General features: G+C 35.1%; 4 protein-coding genes across 7 annotated transcripts; 1 reads left to right on the forward strand and 3 right to left on the reverse strand.

Annotated features, from left to right (window-relative positions):
- Positions 1-830: 830 nt before the first annotated feature.
- On the reverse strand, positions 831-1,681 carry LOC133695401 (RING-H2 finger protein ATL8-like). The gene has a single exon (XM_062117380.1). The coding sequence runs from the start codon at positions 1,580-1,582 to the stop codon at positions 998-1,000; it is 585 nt and encodes a 194-aa protein (XP_061973364.1). The 5' UTR covers positions 1,583-1,681; the 3' UTR covers positions 831-997.
- A 4,256-nt stretch (positions 1,682-5,937) lies between these two features.
- Positions 5,938-8,230, reverse strand: LOC133693951 (outer envelope pore protein 21B, chloroplastic-like). The gene is made up of 6 exons (XM_062115337.1): positions 7,984-8,230; positions 7,818-7,892; positions 7,579-7,731; positions 7,308-7,406; positions 7,048-7,163; positions 5,938-6,138 (listed from the first exon to the last, which is right to left on the reverse strand). Exons 1-5 carry the CDS (start codon positions 8,074-8,076, stop codon positions 7,080-7,082), a joined length of 504 nt encoding a protein of 167 aa, XP_061971321.1. The 5' UTR covers positions 8,077-8,230; the 3' UTR covers positions 5,938-6,138; positions 7,048-7,079.
- A 271-nt stretch (positions 8,231-8,501) lies between these two features.
- Positions 8,502-12,654, forward strand: LOC133694620 (dolichyl-diphosphooligosaccharide--protein glycosyltransferase subunit 1A-like). The gene is made up of 10 exons (XM_062116211.1): positions 8,502-8,717; positions 8,804-8,848; positions 9,040-9,674; positions 9,766-9,913; positions 9,994-10,170; positions 10,244-10,312; positions 10,487-10,576; positions 11,371-11,529; positions 11,637-11,861; positions 12,310-12,654. The coding sequence occupies exons 1-10, from the start codon at positions 8,610-8,612 to the stop codon at positions 12,499-12,501; spliced, it is 1,848 nt and encodes a 615-aa protein (XP_061972195.1). The 5' UTR covers positions 8,502-8,609; the 3' UTR covers positions 12,502-12,654.
- A 387-nt stretch (positions 12,655-13,041) lies between these two features.
- Positions 13,042-15,385, reverse strand: LOC133694621 (peptidyl-prolyl cis-trans isomerase FKBP18, chloroplastic). Of its 4 annotated transcripts, none has more exons than XM_062116212.1 (6): positions 15,025-15,380; positions 14,777-14,850; positions 14,608-14,694; positions 14,127-14,276; positions 13,894-13,953; positions 13,042-13,330 (listed from the first exon to the last, which is right to left on the reverse strand). In XM_062116212.1, the coding sequence occupies exons 1-6, from the start codon at positions 15,266-15,268 to the stop codon at positions 13,268-13,270; spliced, it is 678 nt and encodes a 225-aa protein (XP_061972196.1). In that variant the 5' UTR covers positions 15,269-15,380; the 3' UTR covers positions 13,042-13,267. The 4 variants fall into 4 exon arrangements, with proteins under 4 accessions (XP_061972196.1, XP_061972197.1, XP_061972198.1 ...); XM_062116213.1 differs by having other exon boundaries at positions 14,777-14,847; positions 15,025-15,375; XM_062116214.1 differs by lacking the exon at positions 13,042-13,330 and adding an exon at positions 13,505-13,723 and having other exon boundaries at positions 15,025-15,385.
- Positions 15,386-15,872: the final 487 nt, after the last annotated feature.

Raw genomic sequence — 15,872 nt, forward strand, 5'->3', positions numbered from 1 at the left:
ACTTCTTGATTCTTTGAAAAATTGTTTTAATACATTTTAAAATAAAAAAATATTTTAAAAAATATTATTCACACAATATCGAATAACAAATTCACCATAACCCGTTCACTCAAATCTTTTCATGATATTAAAAAGCAATTAGTTTTTACCTTCCTAGCCTCATTGTTTTACTCAAAAATAAATTATTAAATTTCATCTAGCTCATAATTATGGGCTAGATAAATTAACTTGGACGGAGATATGAGAGGGTTGACCGGGTAACTAGTTAAACGCCCAAGTAAATTGAGTTTGATCGGGTTGTCTCCTAATTTAAAATACAATGAATGTCGGATGCTTAATCAATGGAGCATCGGATTCACCTGTAAAATCGGGTCGGATTTCATACCCTTCGTTTTAACGATTGCTGTTTAACTGCTGCACCGCTACTCCGGATCTTTGAAGGCAAGCAAGCATCTCGTCAACGCAGGCCACAACTCAAGTGGTGGATATTTGATGGCTAATGTTTGACAGGTACCCCTCGCCTACTGGATTCCTCTCCTTCAAACAACTTCTAGCTTGTCTTTTGTTATTTATTTTTTTATTACCTGATTCTATTTTCAACCAACCGCATAGTTTTCAGACACGGTTTGATAACCAATTCAATTTTAAATTTTAATCGGGTTAATTTAAAAAAAAAAAAAATAATATTATTTTAGTTAAAAAAAACAAAAATCAACGAATCTTACCAAGTCAACCGAATCACTAAGTTACATCAGGTTAGTTCTAGTTCCAGGTTGACCCGTCCCGGATCAATCCACCTTTCAAATCTATACCTCCGAGTTTACCCTTGATATAACAAGTTGGAATTATATCATATTCAATTAATTACCAAACAGCCACTATCCTAATATAAATAACATTAGCTTACAATCCTGAATTGATTAATATCATATTTAATTAGTAACAAGATTAAATTGCTAGCTATAATTATATATATATATTAAATAAGCTAACTAAGCTACGGCAAGAACCTATTTGCATCATCTTCACACTCCTTCAGTCCAGCCTCAGTTTCAGCCCCGCCACCGCCACTAATAGAACTCGAACCTGAAGGCAAACCCCCGCACTTCTGACACCTGGCAACCATCAAAATCTGACGGCAAGAAGGGCACGAAGAGTGAGACCCCAACCACGTGTCAATACAAGCCACGTGAAACCCATGTCCACACTGAGGCAACACACGGATTTCATCTCCAACTGAGAATTCCGTTAAACAGATTGCACAGTCGGAGAATTTTCCGGCGGAATCTTCAGAGAAGGTTTGTTTGGGGAGGGAGCGGAGGGTTTTCCTTTTCAACCCCTTGTTGGCGACGGGAGGAGGAGGGAGAGTAGCTGGTGGCGCTGGAGTATGGGATGATAAGCGGCGGAGCCAAGCGCAGCGAGCTACAGCGATTAGGCCAAGAACACAAATTAGAGCGCAGAGAAGTGCTGCTAGTATGACCATGAAGTCTGGGTCCACCGTGGCTGGTGGTTGTGGGGGCGACCCAGTGGTAGTCGCCGAAGAGTTCATGTCAGCGTTTAGGAGCCTGAAAGGCCGAGTCATGTTAGCGAGATGGATAGAGAGTAGCTCTGTTTCGTTTCTTTTCTTTTTCGAGAGTGCGTGCTAGAGAGAGAGAGACAGGGAGAGTGTTGTGTTCTTTCATGTCAGGAGGGTTTGGGTGTTTTTATAGGTAAGGAATAAAGATTTTAAGTAATAAAATTTATTTTTTGATTTTTTATTATAAAATTTGGAACATGTTGATTTACTTCATTCTTGTGTAAAACATTTTTTTTAATCTTGTTAAAGGTTTAAATTAGATTTTGGCGTGTGTTAAAACTATTTTTTTTTGTCAATCAAATTCTAAATTGATCGTCCATGTTATAAGTGTATACCAAAATTTCTTCCAAATTAAATTTTTTAGTCTTTAATTATTATTTCAAGATAAAAAAAGGATAAAAACAGATAGAATAGATAAAACATGCCTTTTGTTTTCTTATATATATATATATATATATTCATCTCGTAAATTAAATATGTTTTTTGTTTTTGTTTTATTTGTTTTTTGTTTTAAAATGATAATTAAATACAAGTTTGACTAATTTAACGCAACTTATTTGATGTTTGTTTTGAATTAAAAAAATATAATTAAAAATTCTCTCCTTCGCCATTGTTTCTGGGGCTTAATTAGGAAATTATTTATTAAAAAAATATTTTTTGTTATTTCCCCACATTTGTTTGGATTTAATTTTTACATCATAACTTTTCAACAATCAAGCCTGGCCCTCTGTCATCCTTGAAATATTTCTATCCGAATTTATATCTAAACCGAGCTTAAAATAAAATCACGAGGGGGTTAGACTTGTAAGGAAAAAACATGGCTTGAATATGAAATTTTAATACAATATTTTTTAAAAATATATATACTGAAAAAATAATATATTAATTTTTAATTATGAATTTAAAATATGATGAACTATATATTTTTTAAATATTAAAACAATAATATATTAGATTAACATATATCAATTTAAATTAATTAATCAAACTCACGATTCAGTTTATAAAACCGTAATAACATTATAAAAAATAAATTAAAAATAAATGTTCAATTCACCATCTATCCTTTGTTTGCCTTTTTACATTAGGTAGGAAATATCATGGAAATGTTAAAAAAAAAATCAGAAATAAAAATATTTAATTAAAACAATAATTTTTTTTTAACTTAAACTTAAATTAACCTATTAAACATCTATTCTAGATATACATTCTACTAAATTTATTAACTTTATATCCTCGGAATTATTCCTCATTTAATCACAGGACAACCAGGGGCATGAGACATTTTTTGCATGAAATAACATTTTTTTTTAAGACAGAAAAATCAGGAAATTTTTTAGCACGAGCTCATGCCAATAAAAGACCTGATTCATGCACCAGCCTCTTAATATTTTCCAGCAACTGTAAGGTCACCAAGAAATTGAGCCATGGTTATTTTGTGTCTGAAATTTGATTTTCAACCAATTTTTTTTATATCCATAAGATTTAAAAAATATCCTAAATATCTTGATAAATCTATTTATGATCTTAAATAACCTTAAATCTAATCTAAAAATCCAAAATCAACTTGAATTTAAAAACTTCTTGAGTTTAAATTTGTCAAAAATAAAATATCTGACCAAAATTAAAATCTTGAAAACAAAATGAACCGGTAACCGATAATTTAGAAATTACAAGGACCGAAGAAAACTTTGCCCGTCAATTCTAAAACAAACATCTATTTTTCTCGTCCTTTTCTTTGGTTGGTGTCCTTTAAATTCTCCACTCGTTAACAAATTACAAGTAATATGCTATCAATTGGCTGTAAAAGGACTCGATGAAGGTGAAAGAAATTTGATACCTAAAAAAAAAAAAGAGAGTGGATTGCTGAAGTCTACAATGAATCAAGGTATTCAACGTGTCAAACCTCGATGCTTTATGTAGAAATATTTTTATTATTTTTTATAGACTATTGATTTGATTTCTCTCTCTTTCATATATATTAAAAAAAAGATAGATTTAGAAAATAACGAGGACGATGTCGTTAATTACAAAAAGTTAATTCATACGATATTATCCATTTTATTGGCACAGTACTTATCAGAGACGTCCTTTCTTTCTTGGTCCAGATTTCTTGTTTTTTCAAAGCAGTTACCACCCATCATCAATCACGGGATTGCTCAGTGCCCGCCTTCCTCACAACAACTATTTATATATATTAACCATCGTTTTTGTTTTTGGTGAGAAGAGTTCGGTACTAAAATAAATTTTATTATTTTTATAGTTTTGATTTTGAATTTTATAGTTTTTAATATAATAATTATTAAAAATTTATATAATTATTAACTTTAAAATTCATAAGATTAGTCGAGGAGGTTATACATACTACACATGAGCAAGGTGGGGGTAGAGCAGAAAATGCAGTCAAATTCCGAGTTCATGTGATTGAAATTCCGCAGACCGAAAGTATATGCTGGTAAGCAATACTGATGAAGTATAATTAAGTAGCCATAAAAAAAACCTTAATGCTTCCTTTGACTGGCAAGAACGAACCATTTCCTCTCTTGTACTGGAGAGTAGCATTATTCCGTGGATTGTCCCGTTTTCGTAGAAAGCAGTGATCGCAAAAGAGATTCGAATGCTATTCATAAATATATTAAATAAATAAATGAGATTCCAATGTAATAATTCACTTGAAAAAAGAAATCGCTTGTAAGTAACTTGTAAATTATTAGGTTAATTTTTTATCATTAAAACAATATTTTGTTTTTATTTTTGATATTGATCCCATGGATAGAGTGTAATTAAGTTAACCAAATCATCATTAGAAACTTACCTGGGTTTATCAAATCAATATCTTTTACAATTTAATTAAAAGCCTGAATTGTATTTTGAACTATAAATTTCTTACATCAATCCACAAACCAACCAATTTTAATGATAGTTTTCTTATTCTACAATTTAGACCATCTTCAGGTCATGATCCGAATCCATTGAGTATTTAGGAGTGTGAAAACTTCTGTTTTTTAGCGTGTTCACCTGAAAAATATTGAAATAATATTTTTTAATTTTATTTAATGATTTTAATGTATTAATATCAAAAATAAAAAAAATCTAAAAAAATATTTGAAAGAAAAAAATATTATGCATCACAATATCAAACACATAATTAACAAATAGAACATCAAAATGATAAAAAAATATAAAATAAATTAATTTTAAAAATTCAACTTTTTAATAAACACGCCACCTCGGGTTTGCACTGGTTGCCTCGTTCTTTTTCTGGCCATGCACTCCTGGCCTTACCCGACAAGGTCTTGCCTCTGATACTGTTATTTTGAAGAAATCAGAGTGCTCAAAGCAAGCTAACGTTTTGAATACATTATCGTGAGATAACATCATATGATCTCGACTCTATTGTGTTGGCCTTTGAGATTAGAGTAATGATTAACCGGGATAGTCGTGGACCGATGCGGATCGCAATGGCAACCTAAGCCCAAACCTTTAAAACACTCATAAAAATATCGTTATCATAATCGTGAACCGCAACACACATAATCACGATGTGCCTTAGCACATGCACACTTTGAGCATAGAATGTGAGCTCCATTTTTTTCATATCTTTTTAGGACCGCTCGAAAACACGGTCTAATCCATGTTTTTAAAAAAATTAATTTTTTTTGTTAAAAATTAATTTTTTATATTTTTGGATCGTTTTGATATACTGTGCTGATCTAAAAAATAATTTTTAAAAATAAAAAAATATTATTTTAATATATTTCTAAATAAAAAACACCTTAAACTACAATCACAACCACGATTCCAATCCCAAAACCACAATTCCAATCTCAAACAAGCTTGAAACACGTAGTTGCCAAACGCTCTCGAAGGGTTTTCAGGTCAAGTAGCGTTGCATGAACTAAACACGTGCCACGTGGAAAACAAGGCGCGAAAATTTCGAACCCATAGCATACGTTGGGTAATTAGATAAAAAGACTTTGTGTGACAGACACCCTTGTCGTGCTTGTGACCTATGAGCTGTGACTTGTGTGGTAAACATTCAACGACCCACCGAGGTATGTGCCATGCGCGTTGCTTCCTCTGTCGCCTCCGAACTTATCCACGTTATTCTTATTGTTTCCTCCCTCCCTTAATTTAACCGCACTCATCTCCACATTATTCCGTCTTTCCCTGCCGAATTTTCCATCAATATTTTACCATATTGATGGATCTCACTTCCGTTCAAGAGAAGAGAGGGGTACAGAAATTCAAGCCTTCAAAGTCGAAGGGTCGCCTCCGTGGTAACGTGGTTCAGTGACTGATTCTAGCTCATGGCTCATGGACGTGAATTATATATTTTTGTTTTACGTGCCAATTTGAAGTTATGCAAAGAAATGATTTCCATATCCCAGGCATGAAACAATGTTCAGTATATGGAACAAGGATATGGAGCATAATGTTTAAAAGGGAATACAATCCTCAATTTACCTACATAATACATAGCTAAGCAATTGTTTGTTCAAATCACCCTGTAACGACGTGCTCTTATTGGAATTCCAAGTAGGCCAAACAGAAACTACTCCCTGCAAACAAGAACGTGAAACCGTAGTCAGACTACAATAAATGATGGACCCGTCGCTGTAAGAATATCAAGAACAAGAATGCTAGATCATGGTCAGTTTATGATAAAAGGTAGACAAGCCACTTCAAAAGTGGCATCCAGTTATATCTTCTCAAAGCATCATCCCAACAAGATAATATTGCAATAAAAAATAATCTCCTACATTTCATTTGCTACCAATTTCGACATCTACCACCTAATCATCCACACCATTACTTGTCCAGTTGACTATCAGATTGCATCTAAAAGGACGGCTCTGCTTCCTAACCATGAACCATGGCACTTTCATCGGGGAAAAAAGACACAGGATTGGATATATCCAACTGAAATCAAGCTATCCATGCAAAAAGTTAAAAAAAAAACAATCAAATTTACCAACAAATAGAAACATAGATCAATAGAAGAGTCTATTGTACACAGAAAATACCAGTTTTTGATCATCAACTCAAATGACCTTCTTAGTTTCTTCTTTTAAATACATGTTGGCAGCAGGGTGTTAGAAGATAAATGGGCGAGGGGGTATTAGTATATGCTGATTTCCTATCTTAACTTCTTATACAGCATACACTTAGTTGGATACCTTATGCAAGTCACAAACACTAGTTTGACAAGTCCCATAATCAGCAATGGAGAACTAGAATTATGCATTCTACTGAATCCCACAAGAGGGGCAAATTGTAACGTACAATCTACACAAAAAGAGATCACCTAAAATCAGCATGAAAGGTAAGAATTCTTGATGGATGAAAATTTGTGAAAAATCTAATTGATGGCCCTAGACATATTAGCAGATTGCAGTTTATTATTCAGTCAGGTTAGAACCTAAAACAAAGAAATAAATCAACAGGCATTCTACAGTCACGCATCTCACCTCGAAGAGAATATATCATGCTCTTTCTTTGCTCACAAATCAAATTTGACATTCCATTTACCATTCATGTCAGCATTGAGGGTCCAATTATTTTCCTTAATCTGCAGATAAGGCACCTGAATAGGGAAAATAAATAAATAAATAAAAAGTGGAAAAAGGAAGACAACTCAAGTCGAAAGCAGTTGCTTTTGACTATGGCAATGTATACCACAATGCACAGGCTTTCAGATGTTTTAACCATAAAGCTATGGGAAATGTACCTTGGTAATCACTTCATACCCAATTCTGAATCTAACATCTTGTTCTCTATGGAAATTATATATGCTCCAAGATACGTCCGCAGCTGCTTTTGAATTCCTCTGTCATGGTAAGGGAAGGAAATTAGCTGCATATGGTAGCTAGAACAACAGCTTACAATCTACTTCAATCAATGAACAAAATCTCCAAATAAACTACACAGTATCAAAAACTTACATTACAAATAAAAAAAAATACCAATTCTCATATACAAAACGCAAAGAAAACACCAACCTGTTTAAATTCTTTGTCAACATCACATCGTCCCTTAACATTGAAGCTTATCAAACCATCATTTGTCACAGGAAAACCCTTTTTTCCTCGAACAAAATACCTGAGTTTTTCATGCTTATCATATTGCAATCCCACTCCAAGACAAGCAGACAACTACAGTTAAATCAATACAACGTCAGCCCGTATTCTTAAAAGAACAAGAACTTATCTCCCCATATTAAGGATTACAAGAAACATACATCTGGATAAAAGTGTCTTATCATTGCACTGACATAACTAGGAGCTCCAATTCTTGTATCTAGCTCCCCATGAACCTAACCAAATAAATAAATAAATAAATTAAAGCCCCAAATTTGCATTTTAAAGAATTCCCATAAATAATATCAAGAAATCAATCCGAGTTACCTGCAAGTGGGTGCTGGAATCAATGGCAAACCTCTCCTTGGCATGAATTTTGAGGGCTTTGGAATCTACTCCATATCTTAGAGATGTCTCCATTGTTGTATCTCTAACAATAATCTAAAAAATCCACCGAAACCCAAGTAGATTGTAAAAACCTGGTTCTGGTGGCTGCGCCTCCGACGCAGTGGTGAAGACTTGTGTAGAGAGAGTGTTGTGTTTCCCACCCGGTGTTATCTTCAAGCTTCGGCCATTTTTAGGTGTCACGTGTCCACGTTTCGTCTTTTCCGGCCCATAAAATGGGTCGCATGGGTGAGTATTACGATTTGAGTTTGAAGGGCCTAAGCTCTAATATAATCTCTCTAATGTCCAGCCCACAAATAGATGACATTCCATTCAATCCATGTTAAATGGGTTTTATCACTAAAAAAATGCATGATGGGCCGCGTTACATAATTGAAACCATCTTGCCTGGCCCGACCCGACGAAGAAATCGGGCTCCATGTAATCTATGCTGATTGCATCACAGAGTCAGAGAGAATCAAACGTTCGAGCAGAGGAGGATCTATCAATCTATATTCAAGTAGTTCCCTGCAGAGAAACGCCGTACTGATCGAAACGAAAGACTAGCTATGGGATTTCGTTTTGATTTACTTTTTTTGTTTACGACACTTGTTTTACTCTCAACAACAACTCCTACTGTACTTTCCGATGTCATTCTCTCCAAAGTCGATCGCCGTGTAAGTTTTGCAATTTCAGATATCTTATTTTCTTGAATGGTTGTTTTTGAAATCTCGAACTTATGTTTGATGATCTTGTGTTGCAGATTGATTTGACTTCTCAAATTGTGCGCGTTACTTCTACATTAAAGGTGCTTCACTGATTTGCTTTTTTTTTTTTCCCAATTCTTTTAAGATTTTGATGTTTGATCTTGATGTTTTCAACTGGAAATAAGTTACTGATTCGTTTATTGAAGCCCTTTTAAACTTAGTTTGTTTTGGAAATGGGAATTGGCTCGTGAACCTTAAGCTTGCATTTCTTACTGCTACCTCACATTTTTAGGTGGAGAATGCTGGTCCTGGTCCAGTTTCTGAGGTTTTGCTCACCTTTCCTGAGATTCAGGAAAAAAATTTAGCATATTTGAAGGCAACCCTTAATGAGGGTAAAGGGAAAGTGAAAAACTCAGGTAGTAACCTCCCCATAAATGTTGCCAATCCAGAGGAATTGCCTCCATCTCTGATTTTTCATTCAGTATCATTACCTAAGGCTTTGGGCGAAGGAGATAGTTTGACTATAGATGTGTTAGCAGTATTTACTCATGTATTACGGCCATTTCCTGAGGAAATTACACAAGCTGATATTCAGCTAGTTTTGTTCCAAGATACTGCTCACTATCTCTCCCCTTATGCAGTTAAGGTTCAGTCCCTTACTGTTAAATTGCCCAAGGCTAGAATAGAAATGTATACGAAATTAGAGAATACTAATATCCATGGCTCTGATATCAAATATGGCCCATATGAAAACCTTCCTCCCTTTTCATATGCACCCGTAGTTGTTCACTTTGAAACCAATCAACCATTTGCTGTTGCTCAAGAGCTAGTGAGGGAGATAGAAATTTCCCATTGGGGCAATGTGCAAGTTACAGAACACTATAACATTGTCCATGGAGGTGCTAAAAGCAAGGGTGAATTTTCCAGGTCAGTTACTTTATCTTCATGTGTTAGTATCATGTTGGTGATTGCTATAATATTTAAAATTTGATTCAGGTTTTATTCTTTGATCCTGCAGGCTTGACTTTCAGGCTAGACCACACCTTCGAGGTGCATCCGCCTTCAGGAATCTTGTTGCAAAATTGCCACCAAGAGCTCATTCCATTTATTATAGAGATGAGATTGGAAATATTTCAACATCTAATGTCTGGGGTGATCCTAAAAAGGTTGACATTTTGATTGACGCAAAACAAATTATTGGAATAATTGCTCTTGTTTGTAATTCAAGTTTTCTCTTAAATTGCAGACAGAACTGTTGATTGAACCTAGATATCCATTGTTTGGAGGCTGGAGAACTACTTTTACCATTGGATATGGTTTGCCACTTCAAGATTTTTTATTTGGGTCAGAGGGGAAACGTTTCCTTAACTTCTCTTTTGGTTCCCCAATAAATGATTTGGTCACTGATAATATCATTGTGAAGGTTTGTTCAATAGAAAACATTTCCTACAAGAATGTTATCTTTAGGCAGTCTTGACTTGGTTTTCTTGTTGCAGGTTGTTTTGCCAGAGGGATCTGATGATATATCTATTTCTACTCCCTTTCCTGTAAAACAAGGACAAGAGGTATCATAGTGTTGAGAGTTTATATTGTCTTCTCTTGGTTGTCTTGTATTCATATTTCTTAACATTATTTTTTCAATGTTTCAAGTTGCTTTTCATCTTGGGCATAATTTCTTCTCTACTATAAAATATTGAGGCTATCTTCCTTTATTTGATTGTTTTGCTGATTTAATGCAGACCAAAATTTCCCACTTAGATGTTGCAGGGAGACCAGTTGTTGTGCTGGAAAAGACCAATGTTGTTCCTGAACATAATCAGTATTTCCAGGTACTTCTACTGCTTATTTCGATATCTATGAACTGCATCGAAGTGCTAAAGTGTGAATTAAGGCCATTGTTACTACAGGACTAACTTTATCAAATGCGAAACAAGAGACTAGCTGAAGACTAGTGAATTCAATGAAAATTGGAACAAGAGGGGTGCTGGTCCTTCATATTTTATTAAAAGGCATGGAAGAATGTTTTTGCTATTCTTAATTGCGACTTGGTTTTGAGGATGCTTGATTACTGTAAATATTGTGTACAGTTGTAGCATTGTTTTTGTGTTAAAAAAACGTGAATTTCCTCCAAGAAATTCAGAAATGTTTCAACATTATTGTGCAAGGCCTTCCTACACTAATGGATTTAACAGGAGTCAGATATCTTCTTCTTTTGTTTTGCTATTCTTTGGAGAGGTTAAGGTATTTGAAAGCGATGGTCTTTACCATGGCAAGAAATGGTAGACAACTGCTTTCTTGTGTGTAATGTGGTGCATATTGGTGGGCAATACATCTGGGTTTCCCATCCTTTGAGACTTGAAGAACTCTTGTTCTAAGTTTCTAATTTTCCAATACGTTGAAGTGCAGGACCTACATTTCTTAGATTTTATAAGCAATATTTCTTCATGAGTGAACTGGGTTTTTCTTTTCTTTGATACAGTCAACAATTGAATGTATCATTTTGCTTATGCAACAAAAATTAGAAGGAAAAATAGCTTCTGGTCTTGATATTCCATATAATTAAATGATAGATGTCTTGAATGACTTTTTTTTTTCTTTTTCAAAAATGCTGTTTGTACTGCAGGTCTATTATAGGTTCAACAAACTTTCGATGCTTAGGGAGCCATTTATGTTGATTTCTGGATTTTTCATCCTTTTTGTTTCTTGCATCGTATACATGCATGTGGACTTGTCAATCTCGAAGTCCTCTGCCTCTTATTTGGCAAAACTGCAGTGGGATGAGGTAAGGAGGATGTCATACCATGTACTTTTTTCAGTTCCGTCTGACATCATTGTTTACCACAGAAAAAACCAACATATATTATAATATTAACTCATTTATGATCTCAGGTGCGAGCAACAATTCAGCAAGTCATAAGTATTATCAACCAGTGCCTATCTAAGCATGAAAGGTTAGAAGCATCACTGCACGATCTTTCTAGGACTGGGGATGTCCAAGCTTGTAAAACTGCTCGAAAGACTGCTGACAGCTTGTTTAAAGAGTATTCCAAAGAGTTGAAGCCGTTGCTTTCATTCTTGCAATCTTCTCCTCAGGCTACTCAGATATTGCCAAAGGTTTGCCTTGTTATCCTTTTGTCATCAATAGAGGATACATTTTTGGAATTTATCCCAAGAAGCGGTCAAGAGCTATTGCTAACTGAATTAGCAGTTACTTATAACAGCATTCAACTATCACTTGGGACATGAATTGTAATACAATTGCCAAAACTGAACAATATAAATCATGTTCTGTTAGCATGTTCACTTCCCCTATTTATTTGTTATCCTTTTGTCATCAATAGAGGATACATTTTTGGAATTTATCCCAAGAAGCGGTCAAGAGCTATTGCTAACTGAATTAGCAGTTACTTATAACAGCATTCAACTATCACTTGGGACATGAATTGTAATACAATTGCCAAAACTGAACAATATAAATCATGTTCTGTTAGCATGTTCACTTCCTTCTGTTTTGCTGTGCATCCACATTTCTGAATGTAATCAATACTGGCTGTTTATGTAGGTGGAGGAGCTGGTGGCGAAGGAGAAGGAATTGCAAGAGAGGCTGATAGCAAAGCATTCAACCATAGTGGACTGCTATGAGAAGAAGATTGGAGGAAGGGAACTTGAGAATCGGGTTGCTTCACATCAACTAAAAGTTGTAGCTTTGAAGCAGGAGGTTGAAGATCTTCTTGACTACGTTGAAGAAATATAGTTTAGGTTTAGGGTCCCTAAGTTTCAGGGTCAGAATTTGGTTATTATCTAAATTAAAACTTGTTGAGCTAACTGCAATTTTCCATGGCAATAGTTTGCCAAATATAACTACTACATGATAATGATACATGGAACTTTGAGCTTACAAGAACTATCCTTATTTGCCCTGCATGTTGAATTTTGAGTCCGGCACTATGGTCAGGTGGTGTTATCATTCAGACCAATCAATCATTTAAGTTCTCATAGCTTCCAGAATAATGCTTCGGTGAGCACATTCCAAATGCCAAAATGGGAGTTGTATCCCTCGTCCCTGGTAGCCAATCTTGCAATCCCCGCCAGTTATGTATTGTTATCAAATATTTATGATATGCATCCAAGAGGCCATGATACAGTTGACATTTTGCTTTTATTCATGAAAAAAAAAAAAAAGGAAACGAAAATCTAATCGCCATTGTCATCATAGGTTGCTTGTTCGCACATGTTCATTGCATGTGTTGTGTTGTGTGTGTGTGTGTGAGAGAGGGAGAGAGGGGCAATCATGTTTCTTCAATGAGCTCAACCAAAACCGTGTCATATCCGGGAAAAATTTACAGTATCAGAACTGAAAATGCTTGGGGGAAATTGCAATTGTCAACTTCCAACACAGGGAAGTGCGAGTGGCCTTTTAGAAGCAACGTTTCTTCAATCAAAAGAATCATATTGCCAAACCTCTTCCCAGTCAGAAACAAAAATTTCTTTCACCTTGTATTTTTGTAACCACAAGTAGGCTACTTTCCTTCAGCTGGCATTACTTGCAGAAGCTCAATGTTCAATTCAAATGAACTTCCTGGCTGCATTACGAATGTGATAATAAGTCAGCACAGTTTGTAACCTAAGCATTTTCTAGATTACTGCAAGCAGTTGCAGAAAATATGACAACGGATATGCGAAAGAAAGAGGAGGAAAGAAGAGCCGCAGGGGCTTTCTGCTGCACAAAATCCTGTTGAAGGGGGAACTTTCCAGGATTTAAAAAGGCAGAAAATGATTTAGTAGTCATCCCATAAACATTTCCTTAACATGGAACTTATAGATTGATTTGCGACGACCAATGGCCTACTAATTCAAAGCCACATTTCCCTCTACAGAGAGGAATACAAATTTGAATCCCCTCTAGATTTTGACTACCATAAAAACCCTCATTTATTTTCCATTTGCTCAGCTAAATCATCTACTTGACATTGTATCTGCATATGAACAACATGGCACTTTGACATTCCATAGAAAAAACATGAAAATGTTAATTTCAAGGATGAACAAGAGATGATTAATTTAGGCGGGATAATGATGTCAGCAGAAGGTTGTAGTTTAACTTGATCCACGGGAATCAGTCAGCAAATCAAGGAATAGTGTTTACCGGAATCTCGTTCATTCCTTTTTGTCCATAACCAGCCTCTGGAGGAACAATCACAGTCCTCTGCAAGAAGAGAAAAAATGATACTGAAAAGAGAAAGAAAGCCGGGAAAGATAGAAGAATAATAAAGAGTCATGGAGTCTAGTTCAAAGGCGAATCAGAGAAATTAAGAGGTTATAGAATAACCACCCTAACAGCTTAGCATATAATAGCAATAAATTAGAGGATGCAATCACCTTCCCTCCAACTTTCATCCCTTCCGTTACCGAGTACATAGCTGGAGGAGGTTTGGGTGCAGCCTGTGCAGAAAATAGACCATTTGGGTTGTCCACAAATTCACGCTTCCTTTCTTTGCCTGGTGGTGCCCCAACCTTGAACTCATATGGCTAATTAAACCATGAGGAAATCAGTACTGGCAATCTATCCAATTGCAAATCCAAGTTATCATGATTTGAAAATGCTACCAAGGAATGAGCAACAGAAGCAATCCAAGTTAAAGAAGCATGCTGCCATGGACTGATAATTAAACAAGACTCATTCTCAATGCAACGTCTGAATATTTGCAGTTGAACTTAGCCTAAGGTGGGGTGTAGCTCAGCTACTGTCAGATTAGCAAAAGGCCAGGGCAAGAAACATACCCCCTTCTCCCTCCTTTTCTCTCCAGGAAAGAGTCCACACACACACACACACACACATTTAAGTAGGAGAAGGATCAACCTGTGCAATTATTCGATTTCCAGCTAAAAGCTTAGATTCTCGACTCGAAATGGCTGTTATTCCCCTATATAGACAGTCAAAATGCACCTACAAAGGGAAATGCACGAGAAAACATAAGTTTCAATGAGAGAGGCAGAAACAGATTAGTTTCGGTTTCTAACAAATTTACCTGAACTGTCATTCCCTTTTCTGCTACTGCACCCTTTCCCTCAAGAACATCATAGTACTTCAATCCATCAGCTGCTAAATCCCCAACAAAAATAAAAACAAAAGAAATATTAGTAATTCTGAATCCCTTTTAAATATATCCATAAAATCACAAAAAAAGGACTAATCAAAGCAACAGAAAGTGAAGAAATGTAATGTACAATTAGAGGAAACATTGAAAAGAAGTGAGGGAAGTTTGGAGCAACTAACGGCTAGTGAGATAGTCTTCAAGAGGGATGGTCTTCTTGTTGCGTCTCTCTCTGGCCTCAGATAATTGAGGTAGTGAAGTGAGGGTAAAAGGCAAGGTAGATATCAAAATCGCACATCTTCTTGAAGTGGGTTTTGAGAGAAAAACATGGTTTGATTGTTCTTGTGTTTTTTTTGGGGTGGATTCAGCTAAATTTTGAAGATGACGATGAACACTCCATTTGTCTATGCTCCTCGTTGAAGCCATGGCCGTTGGAATCCAAAAATGGTTTTACGGTTATAAAACTCCCGCAAAACCCACGTCTCTCTATCCACTCTTGCTACCAAATCACCATTTTGCCCCACCCCCACATGGCTTTTGATTTTAGCCTCCTCTACCTTTTTCAATCAAATTTCATATCCCTTCTTACATTAAAAGAAGATTTTGAAAATAGTTGTTGGATTTACTTTTATATATATATATATATATATATATATAATTTTCTAAATCAATTCGTAGATAAAAATTTAAAAAAATTCTTTTTAAATATTTTTCTTATCTTATCGATACTTGTACTTATTCTATCCAAATCTAACTGGAAAAAAATTATAAAATGTGAAAAATAAAATATTAGCTCGGTTAAGTCTCACTTAAATTTAATAAGATCAAACAAGTTAGATTAATCGATCAATTTACCCAATTTAACCATATTATTTTTCAAAATGATTAAAAAAAAAAAACAGAACAACAGAAAAATAGAGTTCGATACGTGAAATCCTACTTTGTATATAGGGATTCGTACCTTCTTCAATTAACATTGGATTTTACTCAACTTTTCTCTAATAAATACGATGAACCTAATGATGGGCAT

Source organism: Populus nigra, chromosome 5, assembly GCF_951802175.1.
Source record: "Populus nigra chromosome 5, ddPopNigr1.1, whole genome shotgun sequence".
Taxonomy (NCBI): Eukaryota; Viridiplantae; Streptophyta; class Magnoliopsida; order Malpighiales; family Salicaceae; genus Populus; species Populus nigra.